The sequence below is a fragment of the Pituophis catenifer genome, unplaced genomic scaffold (genome assembly GCF_029215685.1).
Source record: "Pituophis catenifer annectens isolate HBS135680 unplaced genomic scaffold, rPitCat1.0.hap2 SCAF_17, whole genome shotgun sequence".
In the NCBI taxonomy this organism is placed as follows: Eukaryota; Metazoa; Chordata; class Lepidosauria; order Squamata; family Colubridae; genus Pituophis; species Pituophis catenifer.
Window position 1 is genome coordinate 14,359,056 of NW_027256897.1, and position 27,164 is coordinate 14,386,219.

General features: G+C 50.2%; 1 protein-coding gene across 7 annotated transcripts in view; it reads left to right on the top strand.

Annotated features, from left to right (window-relative positions):
- Nucleotides 1-24,929, top strand: part of SARDH (sarcosine dehydrogenase) — a 68,853-nt gene extending 43,924 nt beyond the window's left edge. For 4 of the 7 annotated variants that reach the window (XM_070955542.1, XM_070955543.1, XM_070955541.1 and 1 more), the window contains 12 exons: nt 966-1,056; nt 1,816-1,957; nt 3,132-3,215; nt 3,763-3,876; nt 4,228-4,366; nt 5,362-5,475; nt 9,190-9,337; nt 13,357-13,450; nt 17,515-17,677; nt 21,342-21,510; nt 22,494-22,629; nt 24,407-24,929. In XM_070955542.1, the coding sequence (XP_070811643.1) occupies nt 966-1,056; nt 1,816-1,957; nt 3,132-3,215; nt 3,763-3,876; nt 4,228-4,366; nt 5,362-5,475; nt 9,190-9,337; nt 13,357-13,450; nt 17,515-17,677; nt 21,342-21,510; nt 22,494-22,629; nt 24,407-24,532 (1,520 nt within the window). In that variant the 3' untranslated portion in view covers nt 24,533-24,929. Of the gene's footprint in view, nt 1-965; nt 1,057-1,815; nt 1,958-3,131; nt 3,216-3,762; nt 3,877-4,227; nt 4,367-5,361; nt 5,476-6,940; nt 6,987-9,189; nt 9,338-13,356; nt 13,451-17,514; nt 17,678-21,341; nt 21,511-22,493; nt 22,630-24,406 lie in introns of all 7 variants that reach the window. The other 3 variants (XM_070955539.1, XM_070955540.1, XM_070955544.1) reach the window with 3 other exon arrangements.
- The last annotated feature ends 2,235 nt before the right edge of the window (nt 24,930-27,164 follow it).

The window sequence follows — 27,164 nt, forward strand, 5'->3', positions numbered from 1 at the left end:
CTTCGCATGGAAAGTGCCCAGCCCAAGTCCGTAAGAAGAGGGGGCTGGCCAGGGGTTGCCCTTGGACCAAGCCATGGGCCCAGGACACTCTGGTTGGGGAAAGAGTAGACAGAGGGGGAACAATGTTTCAAAGGCTCCCCAAAAGCACAACCCCAACTTCATCTGGAGGAGAGCTGTTGAGTCCTAGTGAGATTTGCTGGGGGGGTGTGTTGGAGAGGATGTGGAAGAGTGTTTTGCATGTGGTTTTCACATCCCAGAAGAGCGTAGTAGGAGAGAGCACCATAAACACAGCAGCAGAAAAACACCCCAGTTAAATAGATGTGCATAGTTGGTCAACGGAGCCCCGTTGGTCATCCCACCCCACTCCACAGCCTTGTGGGTGACCCAGAGGCCAGAGCTGCTCCTGATGCAAAAATCTTGCCCAACCCGGCACCCTCACCCTGCCAGAGAATTTGGGAGAAACCCCCAACCCCCCTCATTTCTTGCCTCTCCAAGTTGCTCCTACCATCATTGCTTCCTGCCCCACACTCAGAGGGGGTGAAGGGTTCAAGATAGGTTTTCCCTGGCATTGAGGAGCAAGTTTTGGTGTTTATCCACGGGGGTCTCCTCTGCTTTCTTCAGCCCTTATTTGAGCTTCTGGTTAATTTTATCTCCTGCAGCTTCTAATTCTTCAGATTGTCATGTAGCCTGGAGTGAATAGCTGCCTCCTCTTAAGGTCACATTTAAATAAATTTGCAAGCTGGAAGGGCCATTCCGAGCCAATAAGTGAGTGAGGACCCTGCAAGATTTGTCAGAAAATAGTTTTCTTCCATGTGTAAGAAAGCAGAAATCCAGTTGTCTATGGCAACCAGAGTTGTCCAGCAAAAGAAGCAGCCCTGATTTAACAGCAAAGAATCGGTAGATGGTGCATTTTATAAAGGAGCATCTTTGTGCACCCTCTGACTTCTGGTCTTCCCTTTCCACAGGAATGATGCTTGGAGGAGGCTGTGGGAAGGAACTGGCCCACTGGATTGTCCATGGACATCCGGAGAAGGACATGTTCAGCTATGACATTAGGTGAGCAGCAGCTCCTTGTGGTTCTCCTGCCAAGCCAATGCTCTTGCTGCACTGGGAGCGGGCTACAGCTGGGGAACTCTTGAGTAGACTGCATCACTTCCCCTGCTGCCCCAGCAGCCGGTGGGAGGAAGTATCGAGCCCTTGATGTGTGGAGTGGAGGGGGGCCTGAAACGGACACTTTAGCCGCGGAAATCACAGGGTGTTGCCCTGTAATCTGTCCTTTTGAACATGGGATCCGCTGGAGTTCTGGGAGATCAGTTGGCAGGATGAACCCCAAGTGGCTCTTACTCCGTTTCTTCTCAGAGATGCAGTGCGCCAAGAGGGTGATGGGAGCTGAGCAAAATCCGGATCTGGTTTTCCAAAGGCCACCAGATTTCACGGAGCAGCCCCAACCTTTCCAAAACCATTGGGGATGAAGGAGAGATCGGGATCCTGACTTAGTGGGGTCTTTCTTGAACTTTCCCACGTTCTTTTGCGGTGGTAGCAACAGCTGTTTGTTCTTCCAGCTCAGCAGGGGCAGTTAATGGACATTAAGCCATTCAAATCTGTTCCTGTCAGATCCCAGCCCTCTTTCCCTCTGGCCTCTGATAAGCCCCTGCTTCCCCAGAGATCCAGCTGCCAGAGGGTCCTGTGGATGTGATTCTTGGTCCCCAAGGCATCCGCCGGGACTCCTTGTCCAACTGCTTCCCCTGAAGGATCCCAGGCACTGGCTGTCCCCCCGCCTCCAACTGTGGTGATGAGGTCCACCTCGCTTTTCAGGAGGTTTCACCGCTTCCTCACGGGCAACCGTCGCTGGATCCGAGAGAGGAGCCATGAGTCCTACGCCAAGAACTACTCCATCGTGTTCCCCTACGACGAGCCACTGGCCGGGCGTAACTTGAGGAAGGACCCTCTGCATGAGGTGAAGCCGGAGCTGCTGGGTGCATTGCAGACCCTTTGCCCCCCCTCACATGCCTCAGGCAAAATATAATGGCTAGTTGGCCTGATATCGCTGCTAGCCACAGAGCCCTGAGGCATTCTTCCCATGCCCTCTTGTCTGGCAGCCCAGGCCTTTAGTCCCCTTCCCTGAAGAGCCTGGATTGACATTAGGGGGAAGGCTCCGTTTCTGGGGCACCAGAGCAAAATGTGGGGCAGCAGAAGAATGCAGAGCTCTTCTGGACAGGATCAGCTGAGCCACAGCAAGGAGATCTCCATAAGCATTTCTATCCCTCCCCACTTCAGTAGGTTGCTCCTAGGTTTTTGCAAAAGGGGGAAATCCCATTGCCAAGGCAACTACCCCAGATGCCCACAGCTTACTGCTTATGGGAGGTTGGCAGATGAACGACTCAGCATTTGGGTCCCCTCCATGATGCCCTCCTGCATCCCAGTTCATTTACCCCACAACAACCTGTTCCTGCCCCTTTGTTTCTCATGCACATCCCTCAAACTTTGCAGAAAATATGCCAGAGTTTGGTCTCCTCTGTCTATGGCTCAGTTCTGGGCATTCCTGCTTTTACCAGCCTAGGAGGGCCTTGCAAAGGGAGCCATTTTGGTTCTGTCTCTGGGAAACACCTCATCTTCCCCAGCCAGGCGCCTGGGACACTCTAGGTGCAGCCCTCGGGTTTCCCAGAGCAGCAAAGAGAATGGGTGGCCACCCACATGACCCACCGCCTGGTCCTTCTGCCGTAGCCTGAATCACCCAGGCCCATTGAAGCTTGGAAGTGGTCTGTGTGGGGAGCCTTGGGTGCCTGGCCTCTGCAGAGAATCTTCCCCTGCATAGTGGGGGAGCCAGTGGCTGAGGCCAAGGATGCCCCCCACAAGGGCTGGAGGGATGCGGGAGCAGAGCCACCCCAAGTCCTAGAGAATCCTCCTTCTCTGGGGAGCTCTGTCTTGGGGCCAGACCTCCAATCGGCTGCAACCAAAGTGTGGGATGCAGCAGAGAACTGAACCCAGGGCCAGGGAGAGGTGCTGTTTGTGGAGCAGATGATGGAGGCTGGTCCCATAAGAGGCTTCGGGTGTGAATTTTCCCAGCTTCCTTCTCGGAGGAGTGTGGATGCTTCCCCAGGTGCTCACCCTGCTTTCCTCTCTGCCTGCAGGAGCTGCTGCTTCAGGGCTGCGTCTTCCAGGAGCGACACGGGTGGGAGAGGCCAGGCTGGTTCAACCCGGTGGGCAAAGCACCGGTAAGCCTTGGGCGAGTCTCTTGCAAGGCTGGGGAGGGGACCTGCTTTCCCTTAAGGATCATTCGAGGTCTTCAGAAGCCTCCATTCAAGTCTCTCCTTGAATGGCCCAAGGATGGAGAAGGCGGGTCTGCTCTGGCCAAGCAACGGGGAGGCGGCTGCAGCAGCGGGGAGAGCCAGATGCCTGTGGCCGGTAGCTACCCTGAGGGCCTGGCAAGGCTTTATCTGCTCAAGCCTTCTGGGTCATGCAGCAGGGGCAGTTGTCCTCTTCTATACTGGACCTTTGGACCATTTTGGATAAACCCACCCAGCGGTTGATACCCCTTCTTCCCATGCTTCTCCTTATAAACCCATATCCTGGACCCATGTCTACTCCAAGCACCAGCTCCTCCCTCCCTCCTCCCTTGGCTCAGTCAGGCCAAGCCCCCCCCCTTGATTTCCCTACAACCCCACCCCCATCTGCAGCACGATGTCCAGCTTTCACCCATCTCCCCAGGGCGTCTCTGCAGGGGGGCGGGGGCTGAGGCCTGCTGTTCATGTGCCAATCCAGGTGCTGGACTACAACTATTATGGGGCTTACGGCCACCCGTCCTGTGAGGAGGATGCCTACCGCCAGCTGCTCTCCGAGGAGTACACCTTCGACTTCCCTCCTCATCATAGCACTGTGAGTAGAAGGGGTCAGGGCATTCACCAGGTGGGCAAGGCAGACTCAAGGAGATGAAGGCCCTCTGTGCCCCCCACCCAAGATGCCAGTCAAGATTCCAGTTGACTGCTGCCAAAGAGAGGGTGAGGACCCTGCCTTGCCCAGCTGTTTTCACGCTGGGCTGGACGTGGCTTCCTGTGGAGGGTCTTAATGGGAACAATTCTGCCAAACGACCCAGCTCTCAGTGAGGAGCTGCAGCTTCAGTGAGGGATGCAGGAGCAGAGAAGCCTTGGATGAGATTTTGGAAAGGAAACACAAACGGGGAGGTCTTTGTCTGGCCCCTTGCCACCCTGGTGGTGTCTACATTTTCAGATCAGGAAGGAATGCTTGAGCTGCCGAAATGCTCTCGCTGTCTTTGACATGTCTTACTTTGGCAAATTCTACCTGGTGGGTCCGGATGCCAGGAAGGCAGCCAACTGGCTCTTCACGGCTGATGTTCACAAGCCCCCAGGTAGGTTCTCTTCCTCCCCAGACCCTGAAACCAGCATCTTGGGCTGAGTCTTCATGGAAGAGGGCTCATGGGTATTGTCCTGTAAATCCTCCTTGGGGCCACTTTCCATGCTCCATGCAGGAGGCGAGCCCCCCCCCCCCTCTTGAGCTCAGCCAGCCAGGGCTGGCCCTGATACCAGGACCGGCAGGGCGCTTGAGTTGCCCATTTTCAAAAGGACCCTGGACACAGACCAAGGATTGTCTGGGGCCAGCTGGACCGGCCTGCCCCAGCTCTGGATCTGCAGTTTGACCCCTAAGGAATTGGCCCTCTATGCCAATGCTGCTCCTTCAGTCCTCCTGATAAGGAGAGAGCTCTGCAAAACCTTTTACAGTAGGAGGAAGGAGCGGCCAGGCTGCTTCTGTGCTCTCAGGTGGACTTGGAACCCTAGGACCCTTTCCGGTCCTAGGGTGACCCCTTTGCCATGGGCCATTTGCCCTTTGTCAACACATGGGCCTGCAGCTTTTCAACATGGGCATCTTCACAGGTGTTTCCAACAGATTGGCACAGTTTTGAAAGAGGGATGGACCATGCTGAACAGACAGGGTTTGGCATCTTGAGGGGGCTTCTAAATGGAGCCGGTGTGTCTGGCCTGCAGGAGGGGGCGGCTTTTCACAGCCTGGCCCCTCCTTGCTTCTTCCTGGGAGGCGGGGAGGATGAGATGGCCTCAGAGCCTGGTGCCAGGGACCCAAGAGGGCAGCCTCTGCAAAACCTAACTGCACCTTCGATGGCACGGCTGGCCAAGAGGGCTAAATTTGATGGACCTCGAGATCGCCATGGTTGCTGCTGGCAGGAAGAGCGGGCAAGACTTTAATGCTGCCTATCGGGTGACACCAATGCCACGGACTTGGTGCTGTAAGGAAGTCATAGGGGAAGGTTGCAGCTTGATGGGGGGATCCGGGCAGTTTCCTTCCCCTCCATCCCCGAAGCTTGATGGGGGCCTGATTCTCTTTCCCCAGGGACCACCGTTTACACCTGCATGCTGAACAAAGATGGGGGAGTGGAAAGTGATTTGACAGTTAGTCCGATCAACCCGGGGCCCCGAGACTCAGCCCTGGCACCTGACTTTGAAGGTGATGGACCCTCCCCATTTCCCCTGAATTGAAATGTATTTGCTGGGCTGACAAAGTTTGTAGAACAGATGCCCTGGTTGTGACCAGAAGCTGGGTTTCTTCCCCTGGTGAAATTTCTGGGATGGGCCTCATCCTCAGGGTGTCTCCCCAAACAGGCACCTCTGGAGGTGCTAAGGGGACTGGCCCCGACTCCTCTCTAGCCCAAATCAAGGAGGGAGGCTCCCTTCGTGCTTTCTGCGGCATGGGCTTGGCGTCTCTGGGGGCAGAATCCTCCCTGGTCTGGTAACCATTTCATTTACCTTCCCACAGACAACCCCCCCCCCCCAACATGCTCCATCTATACACACACCTAAAGTAGCAGGAAAGGAAAAAGTAGTGAAGACAAGCCACAAAATTACCATCCTTCTTTAGCTGGGCAAAAAGGCCTTCTGCTATTTTGAGAGATCAACTTGTTGTGGACCTTTGAGTGGTGCGGTGGCCTAAACTGCTAAAAATGCTTTCTGAGGCACTGAGCTTATGATGGAGCTTGGAGATGTGGAAGGGAATAAAGAACCTTTGCAGGAAGGGTGCCGGAGTCTTGGGAAAGGAGGGAGCCTGGTGTTGCTCAGTGTGAATTGAAGGGTAAGAAGAAATTTCCTTCTGGGTTCAGCTCCAAGTGGGGAAAAAGACACTGGAAACATGGAGACTGCTTGGAAAGATGGTTTAATGGTGGACAGAATCACACGGTTTGAGTTCCTGAACAGAAAAAGGGGTGAGATGCTGAGCGTGCCTTGATGCCCTCTCTGGCTTTGAACTTCCTGGGACCCAGGAAGAGTATCCTGATTGGTTGTCAGACTCCCAGGGGTCTTAACTAGCCTTGCTGGCTGATGTAATCTTCCCAGGTGCCATGTGGTGAGTTTCTGTTGCTAGATGGGTCCTATTGTGTTGCAGATGATGGTCCAGATGATGATCTTTGTCAATACAAAGATGGGAGGGAATTGAGTTTCTGCCTCTGGCCCATTGACAAAGGATGGGGGCAGGAAGGTGGGAGCTGTTTCATCTTTAAAACATACTTCTCCATTTCACAACCAGAGGAAATATAATATTCTGCCTTTTTTAATATTTCCTAAAATATTTCATTCTTCTAGGAAAGGGGTGGGCGCTAACTTCCTACAGAAGGACTCCAGAGAGGGGCTCCAACAGGCTCTCAAGATTCAGTTACAGTTTCTGCGCTTTTGCAGACTCCTAGGGACCCCTGACCTTGCCTACCTCACAGGGCTGACCATCCACAATCCTAGGGGAAGTTCTTCCTGAGCCTTGGAGGAGAGAATTGGAGGCTACAGCCCTGGGGCAGGCGAACAAGGGACGTGGCAGGTCGGAAGAAGAAGGAAAGTCCTCTCATCCTTTTTCCCAGAGCCCCCAGTTTGCCCTGACAGAGACTTCTAGCTGTTTTCTTTCTTTCTTTCTTTCTTTCTTTTTTTTGCAGCTTCGGCTTGTTCTGCTCCTAGCAGGTTCTGCAAGGTTTGAACCAGGTAATCTGACAATCTCTGCCTGAGATTGACATGTCAAAGAAAGAGAGCTGATTAGCCCTCCAGAGCCAGATTCTGCCAAGCCATTATTTTGGGTACAGGAGCTGCCAGCCCAGAGAGGCTTCCGCTTGACAGGCAATTAGAGCAGCGTCTATGTTTTCAGCTCCCGGAGGAGCTCCTGAGTTTCATTAGGGCCAATTATCAGGTGAAGCACAAGAGAAGAGATGCTGGCTCCTCCCAGCACTTCTGGGGTTTGGGGGGCAGGCGAGAAGCAGCATTTGGGCCATCAACTGATGCTGGCCAGGCTGAGGAAGAGGAGGAGAGGGCCGGGCCATGGTCTATGTTTTCCCCCTTTTGCCCCTGTGCCTTCAGGGCCCCGGTCTGTGTTTTCCACCTTGTGCCCTTGCTAAAACAGCTCCTCAAGGGAGGGGCCTCCAGAAGTGCTGGGTGGAGTGATTCCATTTCTGGTTTTATTGTCCTGTTTTGTGGCAACACCGAGTCACTTTGGGCTGATTGAAAAAACTGAAGGGCTTGGTGTAGCCACAGTTATTTATTTTTCAATTCAATTGATATAAGAGTAGCACTTAGACTTATAGACTGCTTTACAGTGCTTTACTGTAAGCAGTTTACAGAGTCAGCCTCTTGCCCCCAAGAATCTGGATCCTTATTTTACTGACCTCGGAAGTACGGAAGGCTGAGTCAGTCAGGATCAAACTCCTGGCAGTGAGCAGAATTAGGCTGCAATACTGCATTCCATCCGACACTATGGCCCTTCCTTCCTTCCTTCCTTCCTTCCTTCCTTCCTTCCTTCCTTCCTTCCTTCCTTCCATCCATCCGTCCGTCTTGATCAGGTGAGAATTGAACGGCTGGCAGTCAGCAGAGTTAACTTGCAGTACTGCATTCTAACCACTGCAACACCACAGATGATGATAGATAGATGATAGATAGATAGATAGATAGATAGATAGATAGATAGATAGATAGATGGATAGATAGGTAGATAGATAATAGAGGATGGATGGATGATAAACCAATAGACAGACATAGAGATAAATACAGTAGCAATAGCACTTAGACTTATATACCGCTTCACAGTGTTTTTACAGCCCTCTCTAAGTGGTTTACAGAGTCAGCCTCTTACCCCCAACAATCTGGCTTCTCATTTTAACCACCTCAGAAGGATGGAAGGCTGAGTCAACCTTGAGCCTGCTGAGATTCAAACTGCCAAATTGCTGGCAGCCGGCACTCTAACAACTGCACCACCGCAGTGGTGATATAGTCACCAAAGATGACTCTGGGTGGCGAACAGTAACATAGATATCACAAAAGCAAAAATGCAAACCCCAGGATAAAAATGGCCCCTCAACAAGGTAGCCCCAGGCCTGACAACATAGCCAGAACCTGATAGATACACCGAAAAAGAGTGGAGCCAGTCTGAGGAAAGGATGTTCCATGCGGTGGCAAAGAAGGGCCATGGCAGATGGCATCTGCAACTCTGCCCGATCCATCAGCTGGGCGAATGCGACCAGGCAGAGGCATCCCTGTCCCCTGCGGTGCAAAGCTTTAAAGGTCAAATCAGCACCTTGAATTGGACCAGAAGCAAACCGGTGACCAACTCAGATTGCGGAGCAGAAGTATAATGTGTGCTGCTCTAAGAGCACCCATAACTGCTTGCACCACTGCATTCTCTCCCAGCTGAAGTTCCTGGGTTCTCTTCAAGGGCAACCTCATGTAGAGTACATTGCAGTAGTTCAATTTCTGGCAGGTGGAAGGTCAGCAGGATACCATCTTGGTCAAAGGAAGGTGACTTTATAACACATTGTCATTAAATGCAAAATTTGGATTGTCTGGTCCCAGGAAAGGGTTTGTTTTGCTTTTGGCAGAGATTCAGCTCTGCTTCTGGGGCCTCAGAACGGGGGCAGCAGAGGGTCTGCCAGGTCCCCTGATCTAAAAGTGGAGATCGGGGTATTATTGTCGATACAAGATCTAAGGATGTTGTGCAGTTGTCAGCACAGCATCAGTTCACTTGTAAACTGCGGAGTCTCCTGAATTGTGGGGATGAATTCAGCCAATCAGCAACAGAACAATGTGAACATCCCCTGCCTGCAGGGCTCTGTGAACCCCCTTTCCCTTTGGCTAGCTGGCACCGCAACCCACAGCATCCGGGGGCTGCTGTACTTGCCAACGTGACTCTCATCCTTTTTAGGGGATGGCTACTACCTGGCTATTGGGGGTGCTGCTGCCCAGTATAACTGGTCACACATTGGGACGGTGCTGCAGGAGAAGCACTTTCAGTGCCAGTTGATCGACCAGTCGGAACAGCTGGGCATGATCAGCATTCAAGGCCCCGCCAGGTGAGTCTCGGTGTTTGATCCAATGCAGAAGGGGTCACCTTTCTTTTCCCCAAGAGCTCAGTCTCTCGATCATAGCGTTCAATGGGACTGAGGCCCAGGGGTGCCAAAGGGGCAGTCTTTCCTCCTCCTCCTCCTCCCTGCCCACCTGGCAGAGTGCCTAGGCTGGCCATGCCAGGATGAGTATTGCTTGCTACAGAGATCAGCTTCCTTCTTCTGCCGGTTGACCTCCAGTCCCTCCCAGATAGGCCCACGAGCAGAGAAGCTCGTCCTGGCCTCAGCTCCTTCCCAGTCCAGATTGGCTCCTCCTGGTAGACTCTCTGCTTCCTGGCTTTGAAAACTGCTCTTGGAGGGCTCTGCTTTTGTTTGTCAACCTGGAGGGGATTTGCACAGCTGCCTCCCAGACCGTTGGTGCAATGCTCCTTGTGCAAAGGGGAAGAGCCGGTTTGTGTCTTTGCAGGTGGGATAATGTTGGGGGCCAGTATCTGAGTCCAGGGAACACAATCAGCAAATCACCACTTTCTCTTTCATTCTGTGCTGGCCTGTTCATAATATCAAATATTTTGCTTTCACAGCCATCTTAAACTTAAGTGGAATATCAACCTATCCCCGAGACAATCTTAGCTCACAGTCTATCCATGTTTTCATCTTGCACTGTTTGCTACACATTTATTAGAAGTGTGGGAGGCCTTGAAATATAATGTGTGATTGTCAAATCAGCTTTGTCTTCCAATGCTGCACCCCCTCCCCCAACTAGATATTCTGGGTATATTTTGTCGGGTGTAGGTGTGGAAGAGGGAGAGCCGAGATTTTTAGAAAGCTGCTCAAAGCCGGAGCATTTGGCCTGAGACTTTCCTCTGAAAACTAACTTCATGCAGGATCTGAAGCTGCCTCAGGAGGTCAATTTCATTTCTTTTTTTTCTTTTTAAATAATAACCCTAACCCTTAGTCCCTTGGAAGTTAATCAATCTATCAAAGTTTGTAGCAATGCATCTATGAAGGCAGAAAGGACACAATTTCAAAGGCAAATATTGGAAGACCTTATGCAGTTGGGGCAGGGGTGAAATTCAAAATTTTTCCCTACCAGTTCTGTGGGCATGGCTTGGTGGGCGTGGCAGGGGAAGGATTCTGCAAAATCTCCATTCCCACCTCACTCTGGGGCCAGCCAGAGGTGTTACTTGCCGGTTCTCTGAACTATTCAAAATTTCCAGAACCTGTTAGAACAGTGGTTCTCAACCTTCCTAGTGCCGCGACCCTTTAATACAGTTCCTCATGTTGTGGTGACCCCCAACCAGGGGTGGGTTCTAAATTTTTTTACTACCGGTTCTGTGGGCGTGGCTTATTTTGTGGGTGTGGTTTGGAGGTCATGTGACTGGGTGGGTGTGGCTAGCTGGTCATGTGACCGGGTGGCCATGGCTATGTGTATAGGGACTACTCAGAGGGCTGAAAAAAGTCATTTCTGACAGGTCCTCACACTTTTGACTGGTCCTCACACTTATGACCATCCTCACATTTATGCCCGGGCAGCATTCTTAACAACCATGTCACTCATTTCACAACTGCTTCTCTTCACCATGGTGATAAGATAGAGCAAAAAATGTAAAATGTGAGGATAGTCGTAAATTCGAGATCTGGTCAGAAGTGCGAGGACCAGTCAAAAATAACTTTTTCAGCCCTCTGAGTAGTCCATGTGCACAAAAGGACTACCCAGAGGGCTGAAAAAAGTGATTTCTGACAGGTCCTCGCACTTTTGACCGGTCTTCGCACTTATGGTCATCATTTATGCCCATTGTAGCATTCTTAACAACCGTGTCACTCATTTCACAACTGCTTCTCTTCACCATGGTGACAAGATAGGGCAAAAACGTAAAATGTGAGGACAGTCGTAAGTTTGAGGACTGGTCAAAAGTGCGAGGACCAGTCAGAAATAACTTTTTCAGCCCTCTGAGTAGTCCATATGCATAAAAGGATACAGCAATAGAGAGGGATGAAGGAAGGGAAGGGAAATTGGAGTAGGAGGGAGGGTAAGAGAGGGAGGAAGAGAGGAGGAGAAGGAGAAAGGAAGAGGAAGTAGGGAGGAGAAGAAGAGGGGGAGGAAGAGAAAGTAAGAAGGAAAGAAAAGAGAGAGGTGGTAGGTTTGAGGAGAAAGATTGCTGTACAATAAAAAAGATGAAAGGGAAGAAAGCCAACCCCAAACAAATATAAAGATATTAAGATAAAGAATGAATTGTTAAACTTTAAAGAATAAAAGAGAACAAATATAAATAAATAGCAATAATTAGAAACACACATACAAACATACAATGTATTTTCTTTGAACAGAGTATTTGGCCAGTTCACAAATTTAAACAGTGTTTAGTGATTTCAATTAAATTTACAATTTCTATATTTCCTTTTTGCCATATTTATTCCTCATCTATTTTTGTAAAAAACCAATATTACCCTTCATCCTCATCTCTAATCTTAATCAAATTCAATTTTTCCCTTCTATTCTATATTATACCCCTTCCCATTGTCATCTGTTTTTATATCCATCCTCACATTGGTTAATTATGTAATATTACAGTTGTTTAATATAAATTCAACATTTTAATATAAATCAATTAGTTATATAACTACCTTTTTTGTATATTAATCAATATGAACATGAATATTCCAATTATTTCCATGCAATCCAATTTCTTACAAATCAATTAATTATATTTACCAATAATAATAAACCAAATAATTTCTCCAAACCACAACTTAACCATTTCTGCTTTCAACACAATATACAATTAATAGTATCTCAATTATTACAATTCCCTAGTTAAATAGAGCTTTTTTTCTTTTGTGTTTTAAAATCTTGAACTCTCCTCTTTTTCCCTAAATTTCCCATTGTTTGCACCTACCTTTTTTGGTGAGGAAAAAGAAAAGAAATCTGCCTGCCTAATTTTCCAACGTTGCAGCAACAACAAAGCCAACAGTCTGCTTTACTTTCAGTTTCCTTTTTCAGCATAGCTAGGGGAAAAAAAAATTGCTCCAGCACTCTTTGCAAACAAGCAGCAGAGACCTGAGCAAAACAGCTCAGAGCAAATCAGCTGAGACTCGGGAGCCGATCTAATCAAGGGCTAATTAGCCTATGCAGGCCAATAAAATTACAAAAAAACACCGAACCATTTGTTAAATTGCTGGCTCGTCCGCCCCTCGCCCACCACTATTTATTGGCAATAAATAGTGGTGCGGAGGGGCGCGGCAGAATCCCACCACTGGCTATAGGGCGGCCCTTTGAAGCCCCGCGGTAAGAATTTAAACAGTTTTTTTTCCTCTAGCCATCAGCTGGGACTCAGGAGGTAGCAATAGATTGGGAGTGGACGGGGTAAGCAAACGGCCGGCGATCCAACAGAGCAGAGAGTGAGGGTGAGTGAAGGCGTGGGGGGGGCGAGACAGGGCTTTGGCAACCCCTGTGAAATGGCCCTTTGACCCCCAAAGGGGTCGTAACCCCCAGGTTGAGAACCGCTGTGTTAGAACCTGCTGGATTTCACCCCTGAGTTGGGGTCCAGCTTAAAATTAAGGTTTCAGGATACAAAATCAGGAGACAGAATATTTTGCTTTCAGACACTTGTGCTTTCTGTCTGCAGTTGTTTCTGTGCCCAACCTGATATAAAATTTGTTAGCAATCTAACTTTCTACCAAGCCTCAAGCAGGGGGAGAGAACTCCCTATGCTGTTGTGGGTCCAGGCGAAGAATCCCGTTCCTGCCTTAGCCCAGATCTGAGGGCTGTGGCTGGGGTCCCAGGATGTGTGAATTGTCTGTGGCTGGCTGGGCTGAGCTGGCCAGACGCTTTGTGGGACTAAGGTGGCCGCAGGAGTTGGTGCCGCAGCTGCCTTGGCGACTGAAGACTCTTGGTGCACTGGCCGAGGGGGGCCTCTGGCACGGGGCAGCTGCGATGCTCTGTTTCTGAGGGAGCCAGACCCTCTTTGGAGGCTCGGGGCTGGCAGTGAGGGGTGGGGTTGTTCATTGGGTTCTTCTTCTCTCTGTAGCAGGACTGTCCTGCAGGAAGTTCTCGATGTAGACCTGAGCAACGAGGCCTTCCCATTCTCCACCCACCAGCTGGCCAAGGCTGCTGGCTATACGGTAGGACTTCCACCTGTCTTCCCAGGGCTGGGCAGGGCCTGGGGAGGAGGAGATGCTTTCCTTGGGGCTCCTTCTGGGGTGGGGGGGATCAGGGCAGGAAAGGGGGTGAAAGCAAGAAAGTGCCATTTCTCCATTTCTTGGCCGAAGAGGTTGTAGAAAAAATGCTTTTAAAAGGCTCTGACAATCCCAGCTGAGCTGCGTGATCATCAGAGGCTTTTTTTTTTTAATTTTTAAAAGCATTTTTTGGCCGAAGAGGTTGTAGAGAAAATGCTTTTAAAAGTAAAATAAACAGTCTCTGATGATCGTGCAACTCAGCTGGGCATGGTGGGGGGGGGGGGCGGCGCAGGGATTTTTGCTACTGGTTCTCCGAACCACCCGCCGCCATCGCTACCAGATCGGGCGATCCAGTCCGAACCGGGAGCATTTCAGCCCTGGGATGAGCTTCTCCTCTAGTAACAGGCACAGGTCCAGACTGCCATTAAGTCACACACTCCAAAGGAATAAAAACCAGAGTAAAATTACTGGTTGGCAGGAGCAGTGGAAAAGTACAGGTGTGTGTGTGTGTGTGTGTGTAATTCAATGCATGGTATTAGATGTTTCTGCCTAGTGCAGAAAAGGATGGGAAATGAACAAGGAGACAAGGAGCAGAGCAGGGGCCAGGATGCTCTTACATTTAGCACCCCTGCAAGGAGACTCTGCCAGCAGGGCACAAGGGAGGGCAGAGGCCCATTGGCCAGGGCAAATGGCTGGGGGAGGGCCAGTGGAGGAGGAAAGCTAAAATGGGCAGAGGCGGAAGCCTGGAGGAGAAGGAGGTGCGGCCTGAAAGTCCCATTCTGACCATCAAAAGTGAAGGGGACTGAAAGGTCCAGCCGGGCAAGTCAGATTGAGTGGGGCAGGGGAGAAATTCTCCGTGGGTTGTCTTTGGAAGAGCCAGATGAATGGGGCGGGGGGGGGAATCTTTGGACCACCTTTGACAACTTTACATTGCCTGGAAAGCACTTCAGAAGGGCAGATTTTAAACATCACAGTCACTTTATGTTCAGCAACCAAAGCCCCTCCCTTTTCTGAAATAGCACCCGTGTTGCCTGGAGGTAGCAAAAGCAGGCTCCTCCATGGAGCTTTCAATGCATTGAGCCTCCTTGGAGCCACTGAGACTGGTAGAGGAAGAGATGGAGGACCAGGCAAGTCGTGGCCAGCAGGCCCACCAAGCTGAGCTCTGCTGCTGGAGTGGAGCTTTGTGCTCACTGAGGACAGATTTAGTCCTATCGCATCAAGCACAGCCCGGATTAGCCTCAGTGCAAAATCATTTGAAACTGCAAAGCTGGTACAAGCAGCCGGTTGGAAGCTCAGCTGAAGGGCAGCTCAAGGGTGGCAATGAAACAGTTGCCACCCCGGCCTCCTCTGAGGTTTCTGGCTGCCGTTCCACTCTGTCTTCTTGGCAGAACTGTGTCCCACCCCTCATAGTTCCACGATGGGCAAGGTACGATGGGCCAGTCTCCATGGTGGTTAACGTTAACAGGACACAGCGGACAGGTCAGATGTGTCCATTGGTCACATCTCAGCTGACAGCATGTCAGCTACATGTCCTGGCCAGGGGTCAGCAGCCCAAATGCTGGTGTGCAGGAGATGGGAAGGCTCTCAGGTGGGGTTCCTGGCTGCTCCCGGTTATTACTGTCAGGCTGTGGGTGACACCACCAATAGAGAAGCCTATGAAGGCTGGGAAAGAGGTTTTTTTGGGGGGGGTCGGAGTCTTTTGAGAGGAGACCATGGCCCGGACTTGTTAGGAAGATCAAGGCCTGGTTTACTTCAGAAGCTCAGCCAGGGGGGAGGATGCAGCGACAGTTCCCGGAAAAGCCGGAGGTGGGGGGGGGGGGGGTCCACTGCACTTCCAGTGTAAGAAGCAGAAAGAGCAGAGACCTGGGGGGGGGGGGGGTAGATGGTGGCCAGGAGAGTGGAAAGGGCTTGGAGGAGGAGCTGGTCTTTGAGGGCTCCTGTCCCTTCAGGGCGAGCTGCTGAAGCAGAGAGGCTGTGTCAGTCTGACAAGCTTCCAGAAAAGGAGACCCCCAGGAGATCACCAGTCTCCTCAATTAGAGCAGAAAAGGTCAGGAGAGGCAAAATCAGATGGTTCTTTATATAAAGGTGGAGAGAAGGAAGAAGCAGATTCACCGTACCCTGGGGGGGGGGATCACACCCTGCACACAGTCCTCCAGAGAGCCAGAGGACACTGACGGTCATCAGGATGAATCTGAGCAGACCAGGGGGTCTGCTGAAGGGGGGCCTGGCCAGGAGAGATAGGCCTTCCCTCTTAGGCTCTGCCCAAAAAGCTGCCTAGGGGAGATCAGGGCTTGGTGGGTCCGAAAGCCCTTTGATGACCTTAATTTCTTCCTCAGCTTCTTAGGCTTCTAATGAGGAGCTTGGTGCTTTCCTGCTTTCTGGATGGGTGTGGATGGCTGGGCTGAAACGCTGCCACCCACTGATGGGGATGCCTGGTGCCCGCTTCAGTTGGCACCGTCTGCAGGCCAAAAAGGCAGAACTTCTGGGACATGCTGGGAAGGCATGTCACACAGCAGTGCTTCTGTAGTGCTTGAAGGGCCCTTAAAAGGAAATTTATGGGGAAGGGGGCTTGGGAGGGAGGGAGGCTGCGGAGAAGCAGCCCTGCAAGGCCTCGAGTGACTCGGGACCAGAAGGTGGGGCAGTCCTCTGAGATATTTCCACCATTTCTGGACCAGGAGCGAAAGCAGCTGAGATTGTCAGGCCCTACAAACGGGACCTTAAAGATGCCACTGAGGCAGGAGCTCCTGGCACCCACCCAGGTTTGCTTTCCTGGGTGGGTGAAGTTCATGCAGCCCCTTCTCTGCCAGTGATCTGGAAGGCAAATGATTTATTCCCCTCCCCACCAAAAGCCCTGGATAATGAGCTCTGTTTATTTCTACCAGAGCAGGGGGGTCTGGGCTTTCTAAGGGATGGAGGGGGGATCTGTTTAAAATGGGCTGGGAGAGTCCCATCTGTCTCTTACAGCTGAACTGGGCAATGATGCCAAAGACAACAAGATTGCAGTTGTCGTCCCCCACCCCTTCCCTTCAATCTTGGGTGTTAGGACTGTGTTGGAGAATGGAATTTGGTTTGGCTAAGACAGGGTGAGGGGTGTCCCCTCATTTGGTCACTTCTCAGAGTGCTCTGCCACCCTGTGAGTGCTGGGTTTGGCATTGGGGGTGAGGGGTTTCTGTGAACAGGCAGCAACCCTGGAGTCCAGTCCAGAGGCCAGGCTCAGGGTATCCCAGGGTCTCCAAAGCAGAATCTTTGCTGATGCTGTATCCGGGAATGTGGGGGCAGGGTATGGCCTGAAATGGAAGGGGGGGTCTCCATGGCCTGGAGCAGGGCAGAGGCCATCACAGTGGGGAGCAGGAATGGTTGAGAGTGGCTGAGAGGCTCCCCTCCCCCCATCCCAGTTGCTTCTCCTTGAAGAGGCTCTGGAGGCAGCTGGGGAGGGAAAGGAGGACAGGTGTCGAGGGTTTATTTTGGGTTCCTGACAATGGAGGCAGGCGCGGCGGCTGTCACCCTCCTGACAGCATTCACAAGAGAGCTGCGGGTGCTGAATGCCTTGTGCTGCTTTCAGCCTTTTCCAGCGAAAAAGGATGGGGCCGGCATAGCCCAGAGCAAGGCCAGGCCATGGCCGGGGCAGCTCCCAGAAGGGCCTTCAAAGTCCTCTGTCCTCCCCTGTCAGAGAGCAGAGCGGCCACACCTCAACCTCTGGGGATGGCTGGCCTGAGGCTCCATGGCCAGCCTTCTGGGGTCACCAGCTAGCAAGCGCGGAAGCCCCTGAACTAAGAAGCCAAACACTTCGCACAAGACAAGACGCTGAAGGGAGTCATTCTGAGCAGAGCTGAGCAGCTCTCTGCAAATGAGGAGGGGGCTCGCATTGAAAAAAAAAGGGGAAGGGGGTAAAACTTTTGCTGTGGGTAAAACAGGTTTCTGGAAGTGGTGGCAGGCGGGGAAGGGCAGGAGGCAGTTTGCCCAGGGCTTCACCTACCGCCCTCCCCTCACCGCCTCTTCCCCGTCTCCAGGTGCGGGCCATGAGGCTGTCTTTCGTGGGCGAGATGGGCTGGGAGCTGCATGTGCCCCGGGAGCATTGCCTGAAAGTCTACCGGGCTGTCATGGAAGCCGGGGCCAAGCACGGCATTGCCAACGCCGGATACAGAGCCATCGACTCTCTCAGCATCGAGAAAGGTTTGGAGAAACACTCCCCCCCATGAGTATCCCTGTGCATCCAAAGACCCCCATTCATGAGCAGTGGGGCCCAGGCTGATGAGAAGATGAGGATTGTCTGCCTTCTCCATTGCTGTCCTGCATCAGATCTCCAGGAACCCCACCCCACGTGCTTGGGCCACAGTTATGGTTCTCAGTCATCTAGGTCCTGGTTGTCTCAAAGGTGCTTTTTCCAAGAGGCAACTGGACTTTCCTTTGAAGAGGTGTCACTTCTCATCCAAGAAGCTTCTTCAGTTCTGACTGGATGGGAAGAGGAGAGGAATGTTGGTTTGAAAGAGGCCATCTATATCAAAATCGAGCAGAGGGGGAGGGATACGACAACATCAGTCTACAACACAGTCCTTTTAATAAATAGTTCCAAGAAGGCGCCACACCCATTTGCACCATTCAGGTTATTCTGAGGACACATATAAACCTCCAAGTAGCCTCAATGACTCTCTGAAAGGATGCAAAGGATGCAATCTGTCTGCAAGGAGTATAAATCCTTCCATTCCCCACCATCCAGTCAGAGCGGAAGAAGCTTCTTGGAGAGAAGTGAAACAACTTCTCTCTAAGAAAAACAAGGAAGTCCAGCTGCCTCCTGAAAAAACACCTATGGGGCAGAGTCAGTTCTCTCCCACCGGTCTGGATGGCTCCAGACCAGCCTCTCTAGGTCTAGTGAGGGAATCGGAGAGGTGAAGATGAGCCCCTGCTCCATTGGGTAGCCTTGCTCCTCGGAGATCTCTCTTCCAGCCTCGGGTCTGGCAGAAAAAAGATGCTAGGAGGGCAGGCTAGGCAGAAATGGGGAAAGGCCCCTTTAGCTGGCAGATCCAACCTCTTAAAGTCTCCATGTCTTCTTTTAAAAAGATACTTGCATTTTTTAGACAATTTTTCAAGTTCTGCTTGCATTTCTCCCTCCTCCCTCTATATTTCCTAATTGTGCTCACCTCATACTCCTTGGGATCCCATAATGACTTAATAAATCCATTCCAACTGGACCCCAAATCCCAGCAGTCTGTAATTAGGCTAGCAATTAGCAATGCAAGAAAAAGGATAAAAACTGCCCACATTGCTGATTTAATTTGTTGTCATGGTTTTGTTCCATTAATAGAGGAGAGAGCAAGGAGGTGCGTCTGGCCTCCTTTCACATCAGGGCCTGAATTGTGGAGATTCCTTCCTTCCTTCCTTCCTTCCTTCCTTCCTTCCTTCCTTCCTTCCTTCCTTCCTTCCTTCCTTCCTTCCTTCCTTCCTTCCTTCCTCTCTCCCTCCCTCCCTCCCTCCCTCCCTCCCTTTCTGTCAAGGGTTTCAGCATCACGTATTATTTTCTATGAAGATGGGGGGAGGGGAAGTCAAGAATTCAGAGCCCCCAGTTCCATTTGCAAGGACCAGATTAAATCCTTTCTGCCTGCTGCTCTCTCAAGGGGGCTGGGGAGGGGCGTGGGTGGGGCAGGGGATGAGCTCTGTGGCTGGGGACCCCTGATTTGTTTCCTTTGAGCTGTCCCTAAAAGCATCCTGATGAATCCTGACTTTTGCCTTGGGATTCCCCACTGGGCAGAGGGGAGAGGGTATTTCGGATCCCTCTAGGAACAGAGTGTCAGCTGTCCAACTAGTGAACCCAAAACAATATTATTTTCTATGAAATAATAGAAATTCTCAGGAGAATTGAATTCCCAAAAGTAAAACTTTATTGGATACACCATGTTGATACTGAAGAAACAAAAGCAGCTCTGGTTTTCCCGCACAAATGCTTGCCCAGTTAAACAATATCTTCCCCTTCTCCCCACCCCGGGTGATCGCATTGTCCAATTATGAGACATCCTTTTGTTATGGGAACAGTCCCTCTCTTTCTCAAGCACCTGCAGTGCTTGATGGTTTCCATGCTGCATACATTCTTGGCATTCCATTTCCCCCTTCCAGTTCATTGGCAAGTTGAAAAGCATTAAGGCATTAAAGAAGCAAAGCGATTCAATCTTGACATGCTGGCCCCTTGAAGGAAAAGATCACCTGGAAAATATTAAGCATAGATTAATTATTGTTATTTAGGTGGTCTTAGCCTTACCCTCGACCACTGAGGGTATTTTTCATGGAACCTTTTTACTAACCTGTCTGCGCTAACCTTGTAAGCACCTACCCACTCAGCATCAGTTGAAGGATATCCTTCCCATTGCACTGGGAAATAACATTGCATTGTAATTTCCCCTTAGAGAAAGTGCTCCCCACTCCCCATCAACACGGGAGTAGGAGCTTCCCTTCAACTGGCCTTAAGGGTTTCAACAAGCTACTTGGTGGACTCGTTTGAGTACCTTAGGTAACTGTAATTCTGTACTTGTTGTCCTCCAGTTTCTTACAAGGTTGGTTCAGCTTCAGGTATTTCTCATCAATCCTGAATTCCTTCTGGGGGCTTTTCTAATCTGCCTGCTTCTTTTGTGATTCCCTGGTTTTATTCTGAGCTTTCTGCAGATTTCCCCAAGCAGCTTTCAGGGTATCCATCCATTCAGCTAACGTTACTGAGGGGAGGGGGTTCCCTTGGAAATGATGGCATTGGCACAAACTCAACCCTCATGGTCACTTTAAAGGGGGTGAATCCAGTGCTGCTATGCACCGAGTTATTATAAGCCACTTTTACTTAGGAGCTCCGCCTAGTTGGTTTGCTGATAGTTTACATAGCAACTGAGGTATTGCTCCACTATTGCATTTGTTCGTTTTTCTACCCCATTGGTACTCGGATGGAACCCCCTGAGTTTTATAAATTCCTGCCAAAACTTTGCTGTAAACTTCACCCCACGGTCTGAAATAATGCACCTTGGGACTCCATGCAGCTGGTAAAGTGCTGCATGAACATTTTGGCCAAACTCTGAGCTGAGGGAAGCTTCGGACACACGATGAAGTGTGCTTGATTGGAGAACAGGTTGACCACAGTCCAAATTACAGTTCTCCCATCTCTGGCAATTTCACTGAAATCCATGGTGATTTCCTCCCATGGTCTGCTTGGGTTGGCCACTGGTTGTAGCAACCCAGGAGTCTTCCCTGGCAATTGCTTCATGGACATGCACACCAGGCAGTTGCATGTAACATATGTCTTTCTTTATCTTAGGTCACCAGAACTGAGGGTTTTTTTGTCAAGTGAAGGGTCTTTACAATGTCTCCCTTCCACGCCAGGCACTCCCTCTTCGTCAGATCAGTTTTGTGGGTTTTGAACCATTCCTCTTCAGCTGGCTGAGGAGTAGCTAGCGGCCACTGCCTCACTGAGACCTGTCCTGCCAGTTTCCGGGAGGGGATAATGGAGCTGACCATTTCCTCCCAGGTGCAAAAGCACTGGGGCATCAGAGAGATGGCATCAGCGAAGAAATCCCCCCCCCCCCGGTATCAAAGATTGAACCAATTTAATTGAACCAATTAAAGTACTGAGCCTGTTGTTGCTGGGTTTGGGTGTTTAAGGGTTGGCTCTCCCACAAAAAGCTTGAGGGTCTTGAAAGCCCCTTGGCTTTCCATAGTCGATTTGAGCAGCTGGCTCGGTTTGGGTTTCACTCCCCCTCCACCTGTTTTTAATAGTCAGTGACAGGCAGGACTATCTGTGCGAACAAGAGGATGAATTGGTAGTAGAAGCGATTCAGTATTGACACGGAGCCTCTTCTGGGCCAACCAGGTTATCGGCACTGGCACGCAGATCTACGCTCAGATGACAGTCCCCTGGAAGCCGGCCTGGCCTTCACCTGCAAGCTGAAGTCGGAGGTGGCTTTCCTGGGACGGGAGGCGGTTGAAGCCCAGAAAGGCGCTGGTCTCTTCCGTCGCCTGGTCTGTTTCACCATCGACGAGTGAGTAGTTGGTGCAGGCATGGCCGCCACATCCCCGAATCTGTCCAGGGCCAATTTTGGAAATCTCAATCAATTTTGAAATCTCAAAACTTGCCATTCAGAGGCACCTCATTTAAAGTTTGCTGAGTTGCGATATTTACCTTCTTTTTTTTTGTAAACAAGTTTATTAAAAAATTTCTTTCACCATACGTATTTTATGAACAGTGTTGATCGGGTCACATCTTATACATTTTATATCTATTAATCTTTTTAATCTATTCCAATCTTCCCATTTTTCCATATTCATCTCTTTCATACAGTTCTTTATCACGAATTAATTATTTTTCGCGGTATTTGTCTTCTGACAATGTTCCCTGCTGACTCTGCAGTATGATTCACGCTCCCTTCCAGAATCCTGGGGTTGGAAGCACCTGTGGCAATGGTTCCCTTGCGCTTTGTTAGATGCCATCTGGAATTGGTGTCCTGTTCTGGGACTTTAAAAAGTCCTGGAGAAGCTTGAGTGGACTCAGAGTAGAGCTACAGGTAGTCCTTGACTTACAATCACAGTGGGGAGTGGAATTTCTGCTGCTGAATAAACGCAAGATGTCTCTTGACTGAATTGCTAAGTAATGGCAATCTGGCATTCCCACCGCCACAGTGAAGCGAATTAGCCACCCCAAGCCGAGCCCCTCCCCAACCTGAGCCTCAGTCAAGGTCTGCCTTGCCATCTCTGCACTCCAGAGACCCTCACGCGCACCTCTGGCTTTGCAGCCCAGCTGACCTTGGCTGTCTTCTTGCTCCTGCTGCTGACCAGGTGTGTCCAGCCTGGCTACTGGGTGTTGTCAAAGCAGCCTATCGCCCAGAAGGGCCAGTCCGACTAAGGCAGTCTGTGCTAAATTCAGCCTGGCTCCCCAGGCTGACCTGTTCCTGCATTTGCAGTGACTGTGATGTGGTGCAACCTCTGCTTGGCCTCTCTTGAAGAAGCAGCTTCCTCTGTGTTGCAGGAAAGTCCCCCTCTTTGGCTTGGAAGCTATTTGGCGCAACAACCAGGTGGTGGGGCACATCCGAAGGGCGGACTTTGGACACGCTATCAACAAAACGATTGCCTATGGCTACATCCGAGATCCTGAAGGAGGGCCGGTGAGTAGCAAGGTTCTCATTTGATTTCGGTGGGCCAGGCTGTATAGGGGCTGCCCCCAAGGCTATTGTGGGTGCGGAAGGCTCCTTTCTTGATCCAGATTGGCGAAAATGAGCTGCTGAAGGAAAGAGGATTGGACCCTTTGCATTTCCTTTTCCTAGATCATACTGCCATTGGCAGCATGATCCAAAGACCCCCAAAGCATTAATCCAAAGTCTCCCAGAGAGCTTGGACTGGGCTCTGTCCGGGGTGATGACCCTGGTCCAATCCAGCAGGGCGGGTGGGGACAGCAGGGCCCCCTCCCTTGACCCTCTGGGGGAGCAACAGCTGGTCTGCCCATACACCTGGAAAGTCCGTGGACTGAGAAGAGAGCTTTGGGGTCAGCACTTCGCCTGCATTTTGCTTTTTGGGTAATTTCACCTTTAGATACGGTTTGCACTGAGGTGGGTGTTTTAACCTAAGCCCACATGGCTCTTGGTCCCTCTCCCTGGTCTGGAAGGAGAGCCAGTGGTATGCAGATGGCAGCTTCAGGGGCTCAGACCCTCAGTGGGCTGGAACCCTCTTCTGCCTTGAAGATGGGGTGCTTTCTCTCTCCTCCCCCCCCTCAGATTCCTGCAAGAGAAGGGAATAAAGGGCACAGCTGCACTTGCTGAGGTCCTCCGGGGTCTCTCTGCATGCATAGAAGCCACCTCTGAATCTGGGCATGGTCCCCACGGACTACCCGCTGTTTGCAACTGGCTGTTCTCAAAGCCCCCCCACCCCACCCGTTGAAGCCGAATCCCTTAAGTTCAATAACGGGCACATTGATGTGCAGTCGAAAGATTTCCATGGGACTTAAGGCAGCTTCGTGAGGCCCGGGTCCTGAATGCCCTGGCAGGTGATCTGGAAGCTGCCACCCCCTCTGTTTAGTTTCCAAGGAGCAGCCTCCAACCCCCTCCTTCCCCGATTTCTGATACGCCACAAAACTCACTCTGACAATGATCTGCCAGGAGGGGTCCTGCCCCCAGAGACCTATTCAAGTCAGCATCCTATTCGCTCAGGCGATGCTAAACCCCAATTAAACTGTCATAAGTGGCACCGTGCTGGGGCCATTTCTTCAAAAGGCAGCACTTCCCCTCTCCCCCCACAGACCACCATGGTGCTTTTCTGCCTCCCCCAGAGCCCCCAGTGGGCAGAAGCACAAAGTTCATCCAGTGGAGTTGTGTGGGGGGGTTGCAATCAGGGAACAATGAGGAGATTGGGGGGGGGGCTTCAGGGAGGCTGCTGAATATTTATGGGAACCGTTGGGAGGGAGACTCTGAGAGGAGTGGAGAAAAGGACAGCCAGGCAGTCTTTGGAATGGGGTGTCTATGGCTTGGTCTTTGGGACCTCTTTAGAGCTCTGGGGCTCTGAGCAGCGTCCCCCCTTGTAGGAAAGATGATGAGGCCCCCCCAAGCAAAGACCCTTCCTCTGAGCTGTCTCATCTTTTTGCCCCATACAGAAAAGGTACAATCTGCAATTGGAATAAATAACATGACATTACTTATCACAGCTCTTTTTAAAAAAGATTTTTCTTGACATAAAAATACTAGAGTTTGTAAGAGACAGAATTTTGCCAGAAGTTTTCCCCCACTCCCCACTCCCCCCCCCCTTGTTCCTGCAGGATGGCTTTCCCAGTGGGACGATTCAGTACCTAGATGCCTTTTAAGCACGGTGTGGTAGAGAGAAGGGGGGTGGATTCTCTATCTTTTCTCACAGGAGCAAGAGTGATGGGCCAGGCTTTGTTTGTTTCCCCCTCAGGTCTCCCTCGAGTTTATAAAAAGCGGCGACTACATTTTGGAGAGAATGGGAGTTCCCTTTCCAGCCAAAGTCCACACCAAATCGCCTTTTGATCCAGAGAACAAGAGAGTCAAAGGGATCTACTGAATTTGTTGAACGTGGACCCGGCACACAGGAAGGAGGGAACAGTTAAATGAAATGGAACATGGAAAGTTCAAGGCAACATTTGTGGCTCAATGGGCTCATGCCCACCACACTCCTGAGGCTGAGTGTTAAGAAAAGTGAATTTCCTCTTTCAAACACTTAACCAGGAAGGCCGGCTGTGCGTCTCCAACATGCTCCCAAAGATGGAGTTTTTTGGGGAGTCTTGATGCCATAAACACATTGATTCCATAAACAGCCTGGCTTAACTAGTATCCCATTCAGATTGTCCCCATTTTGGGCCACTTGGTCCTTCTGACATAATTATAATAAAAAGGACAATCGTATCACATTTTTAAAATTCAAACTGGTTGTTAGCATCTAGCTTTAAATAAAATAAATATTTCCCAAGATAATGTCTTTGCTATATTGTCATAAGTGGAGCATGATTTAGCTTTTTTCAGAGTCCATATTGGCACTTTTCCTTAAGCATTTTATCAAAAGATCTTGAATAGCCAACAAGATGCCTATCTAGAAGGATCTTGACAGACTTGAACACTGGGCCCTATCTAAAAATATGAAATTCAATGATGAGAAAAGTAAGGTTTTACACTTAGGCAAGAAAACAAAATGTATAGAATAGGGCTACACGGAGCCATGTCGCTTGGCCCGTTCTTCTTCTGAGTTTCTGGCGTGCATGTGCAGCTGGCCTTTGTGTGTGCGGCAGTGCCGGAAACCAGAAGAGCTGGTCTTCCATTTTCCAATGTGAGCATGTGCGCCGGCCAGCTGATGGGTGTGTGCGCATGCGCAGCAGTAACCAGAAGAGTTGCTTGCTGGCAAGGAATAAGGAAGTACCTTAACCCCTGGCCCTGATGAGTACGTGTGCACTCAGTGCACTTGGTGCCGAAAAGGTTAGCCATCCCTGGAAAAGGGGATACTATCTCCTTAGTTCTAGGTTGGATCTTTCTTTGATAAGCTTCCACTTGTCAGTTCTTGTCCTGCTTTCAGGTCCTTTGGTCAAAGCCCCTCAAATATTGAAACACTGCTATCATGTCTGAAGGCAGACATGCCCAGTTCCTTCAACTGTTCATTGTACAGTTTAGCCCTCAAACCCCTAATCATCTTTGTTGCTCTTCTGTTCAGTATTCTAGTAGTATTCTAACAATATGGAGAAAATCTGGGTGGTGCCTCCTCATGTCTTGGTGCAATTCATCAGTTTGGTCTATGCTTGCAATGAAAGCCTTCATGCCCAGAGTCAGATGAAAGGAATGATCTCCAGTCCTGTTTCTCCACCAAGCTTTGAGGGCCTCGTGAAAGCCTGACTTTGGAAGCCCAGAAGACATCCTGCCAGAAGAGGCTGGCTGAAGAGCTCAAACCTGAACCAACCACATGAGAGGGGTGACATTTGGTCAGCTAAAGTGGCCTACATCTGAGGGGCAGAACCCTTTCCTTCTTTTGCTAGCAGCCACTTTGGGTTGGCGGGGGGGGGGGGGGGTTGGGGGCGTTCATCAACTTGGATTTGTTACTTGGGTTGCTCCGGTAATTGCTCTCAATGATTTAGGAAGCAGGGCTTTGCTGGTAATAAGAGCCTCCCAAGTAGCAGCTGCTTACCTCACATGTATAAGAAGCTGGTTTCTAAGTTTTGCTGAAGGCCCCCCTATTGGAAAGGGGAGGAGACGGAGCAAAGGCTGGGGGCTGCCTCCTGGAGGCACACAATATCTGATTTTTGTTTCAAATTTTTTTTGTAAATTTGGTGTCGTTTGGATGGTGAGTTGAGTCCATTAACATTTACAGATAAATTTTTTAAAGTCCGTTCCATTTCTTACTGACTTTCCTGTTGTTTCTTCCTGTTCCTTTTTTTTTTGCCTCTTGTTTGCACTCCTTCTTCTTCCTGAATCTCTCCTTCGTCTACTTTCCCTCCTTGTTGTGGGGTTCTTTCCCGTTCTCTTTTCTGTTTTCCTTTGATGTTCCGTCCTTCTTCTTCTTTATTGCCATTTGTTGCTTCGACACCCATCATTTGATCATATAATTCCCTTGCTTTACTCTGCGAGTCCACCTTAATTTTCTTTCCCTGCCACGTTACCAACATTCCTTCCGGAGTTATCCATCTAAAGGGTATATATCTTTTGTTTAGTAACGTGGCCAGAAACCAATAGTCTTTTCGCAAGTCTCTTACTCTTTTAGGTATTTGCTTTAGGGTGATTATTTCTTTGTTTCTGTAATACATTGGTTCGTCCTTTGTTATCTTGTATACGATGTCCCTCACCTTCCTTCTTATAAATCTTATATGTACCTCCCGAGGGAGTTTGTTTTGTCAGGCGTAGTTAGTGTGGACTCGGTAGACTTCATCTAATTCATTAATTATTTCGTCTTTGTCTCTTTGGAGTGCCTCTGCTATCATCTCAGCCATTACCATCGTCAGATCTTCCTCCCGGTCTTCCGCTACATTCTGGAAACGCAGATAAAATGCCGCTTTTTCCATTTCTAATTGGGCCACGGTATTCTCCTTAATAAATAAGGAACTCCTTATTTAATCCTGTCATTTTTGTATCCAATGCTTCTAATTTTTCTTCCGTCAATTTGGTTTTTTGTTCGATTTCTTTTATCCTTTGGTCATTTTTTTGAATGATTTCTTGTA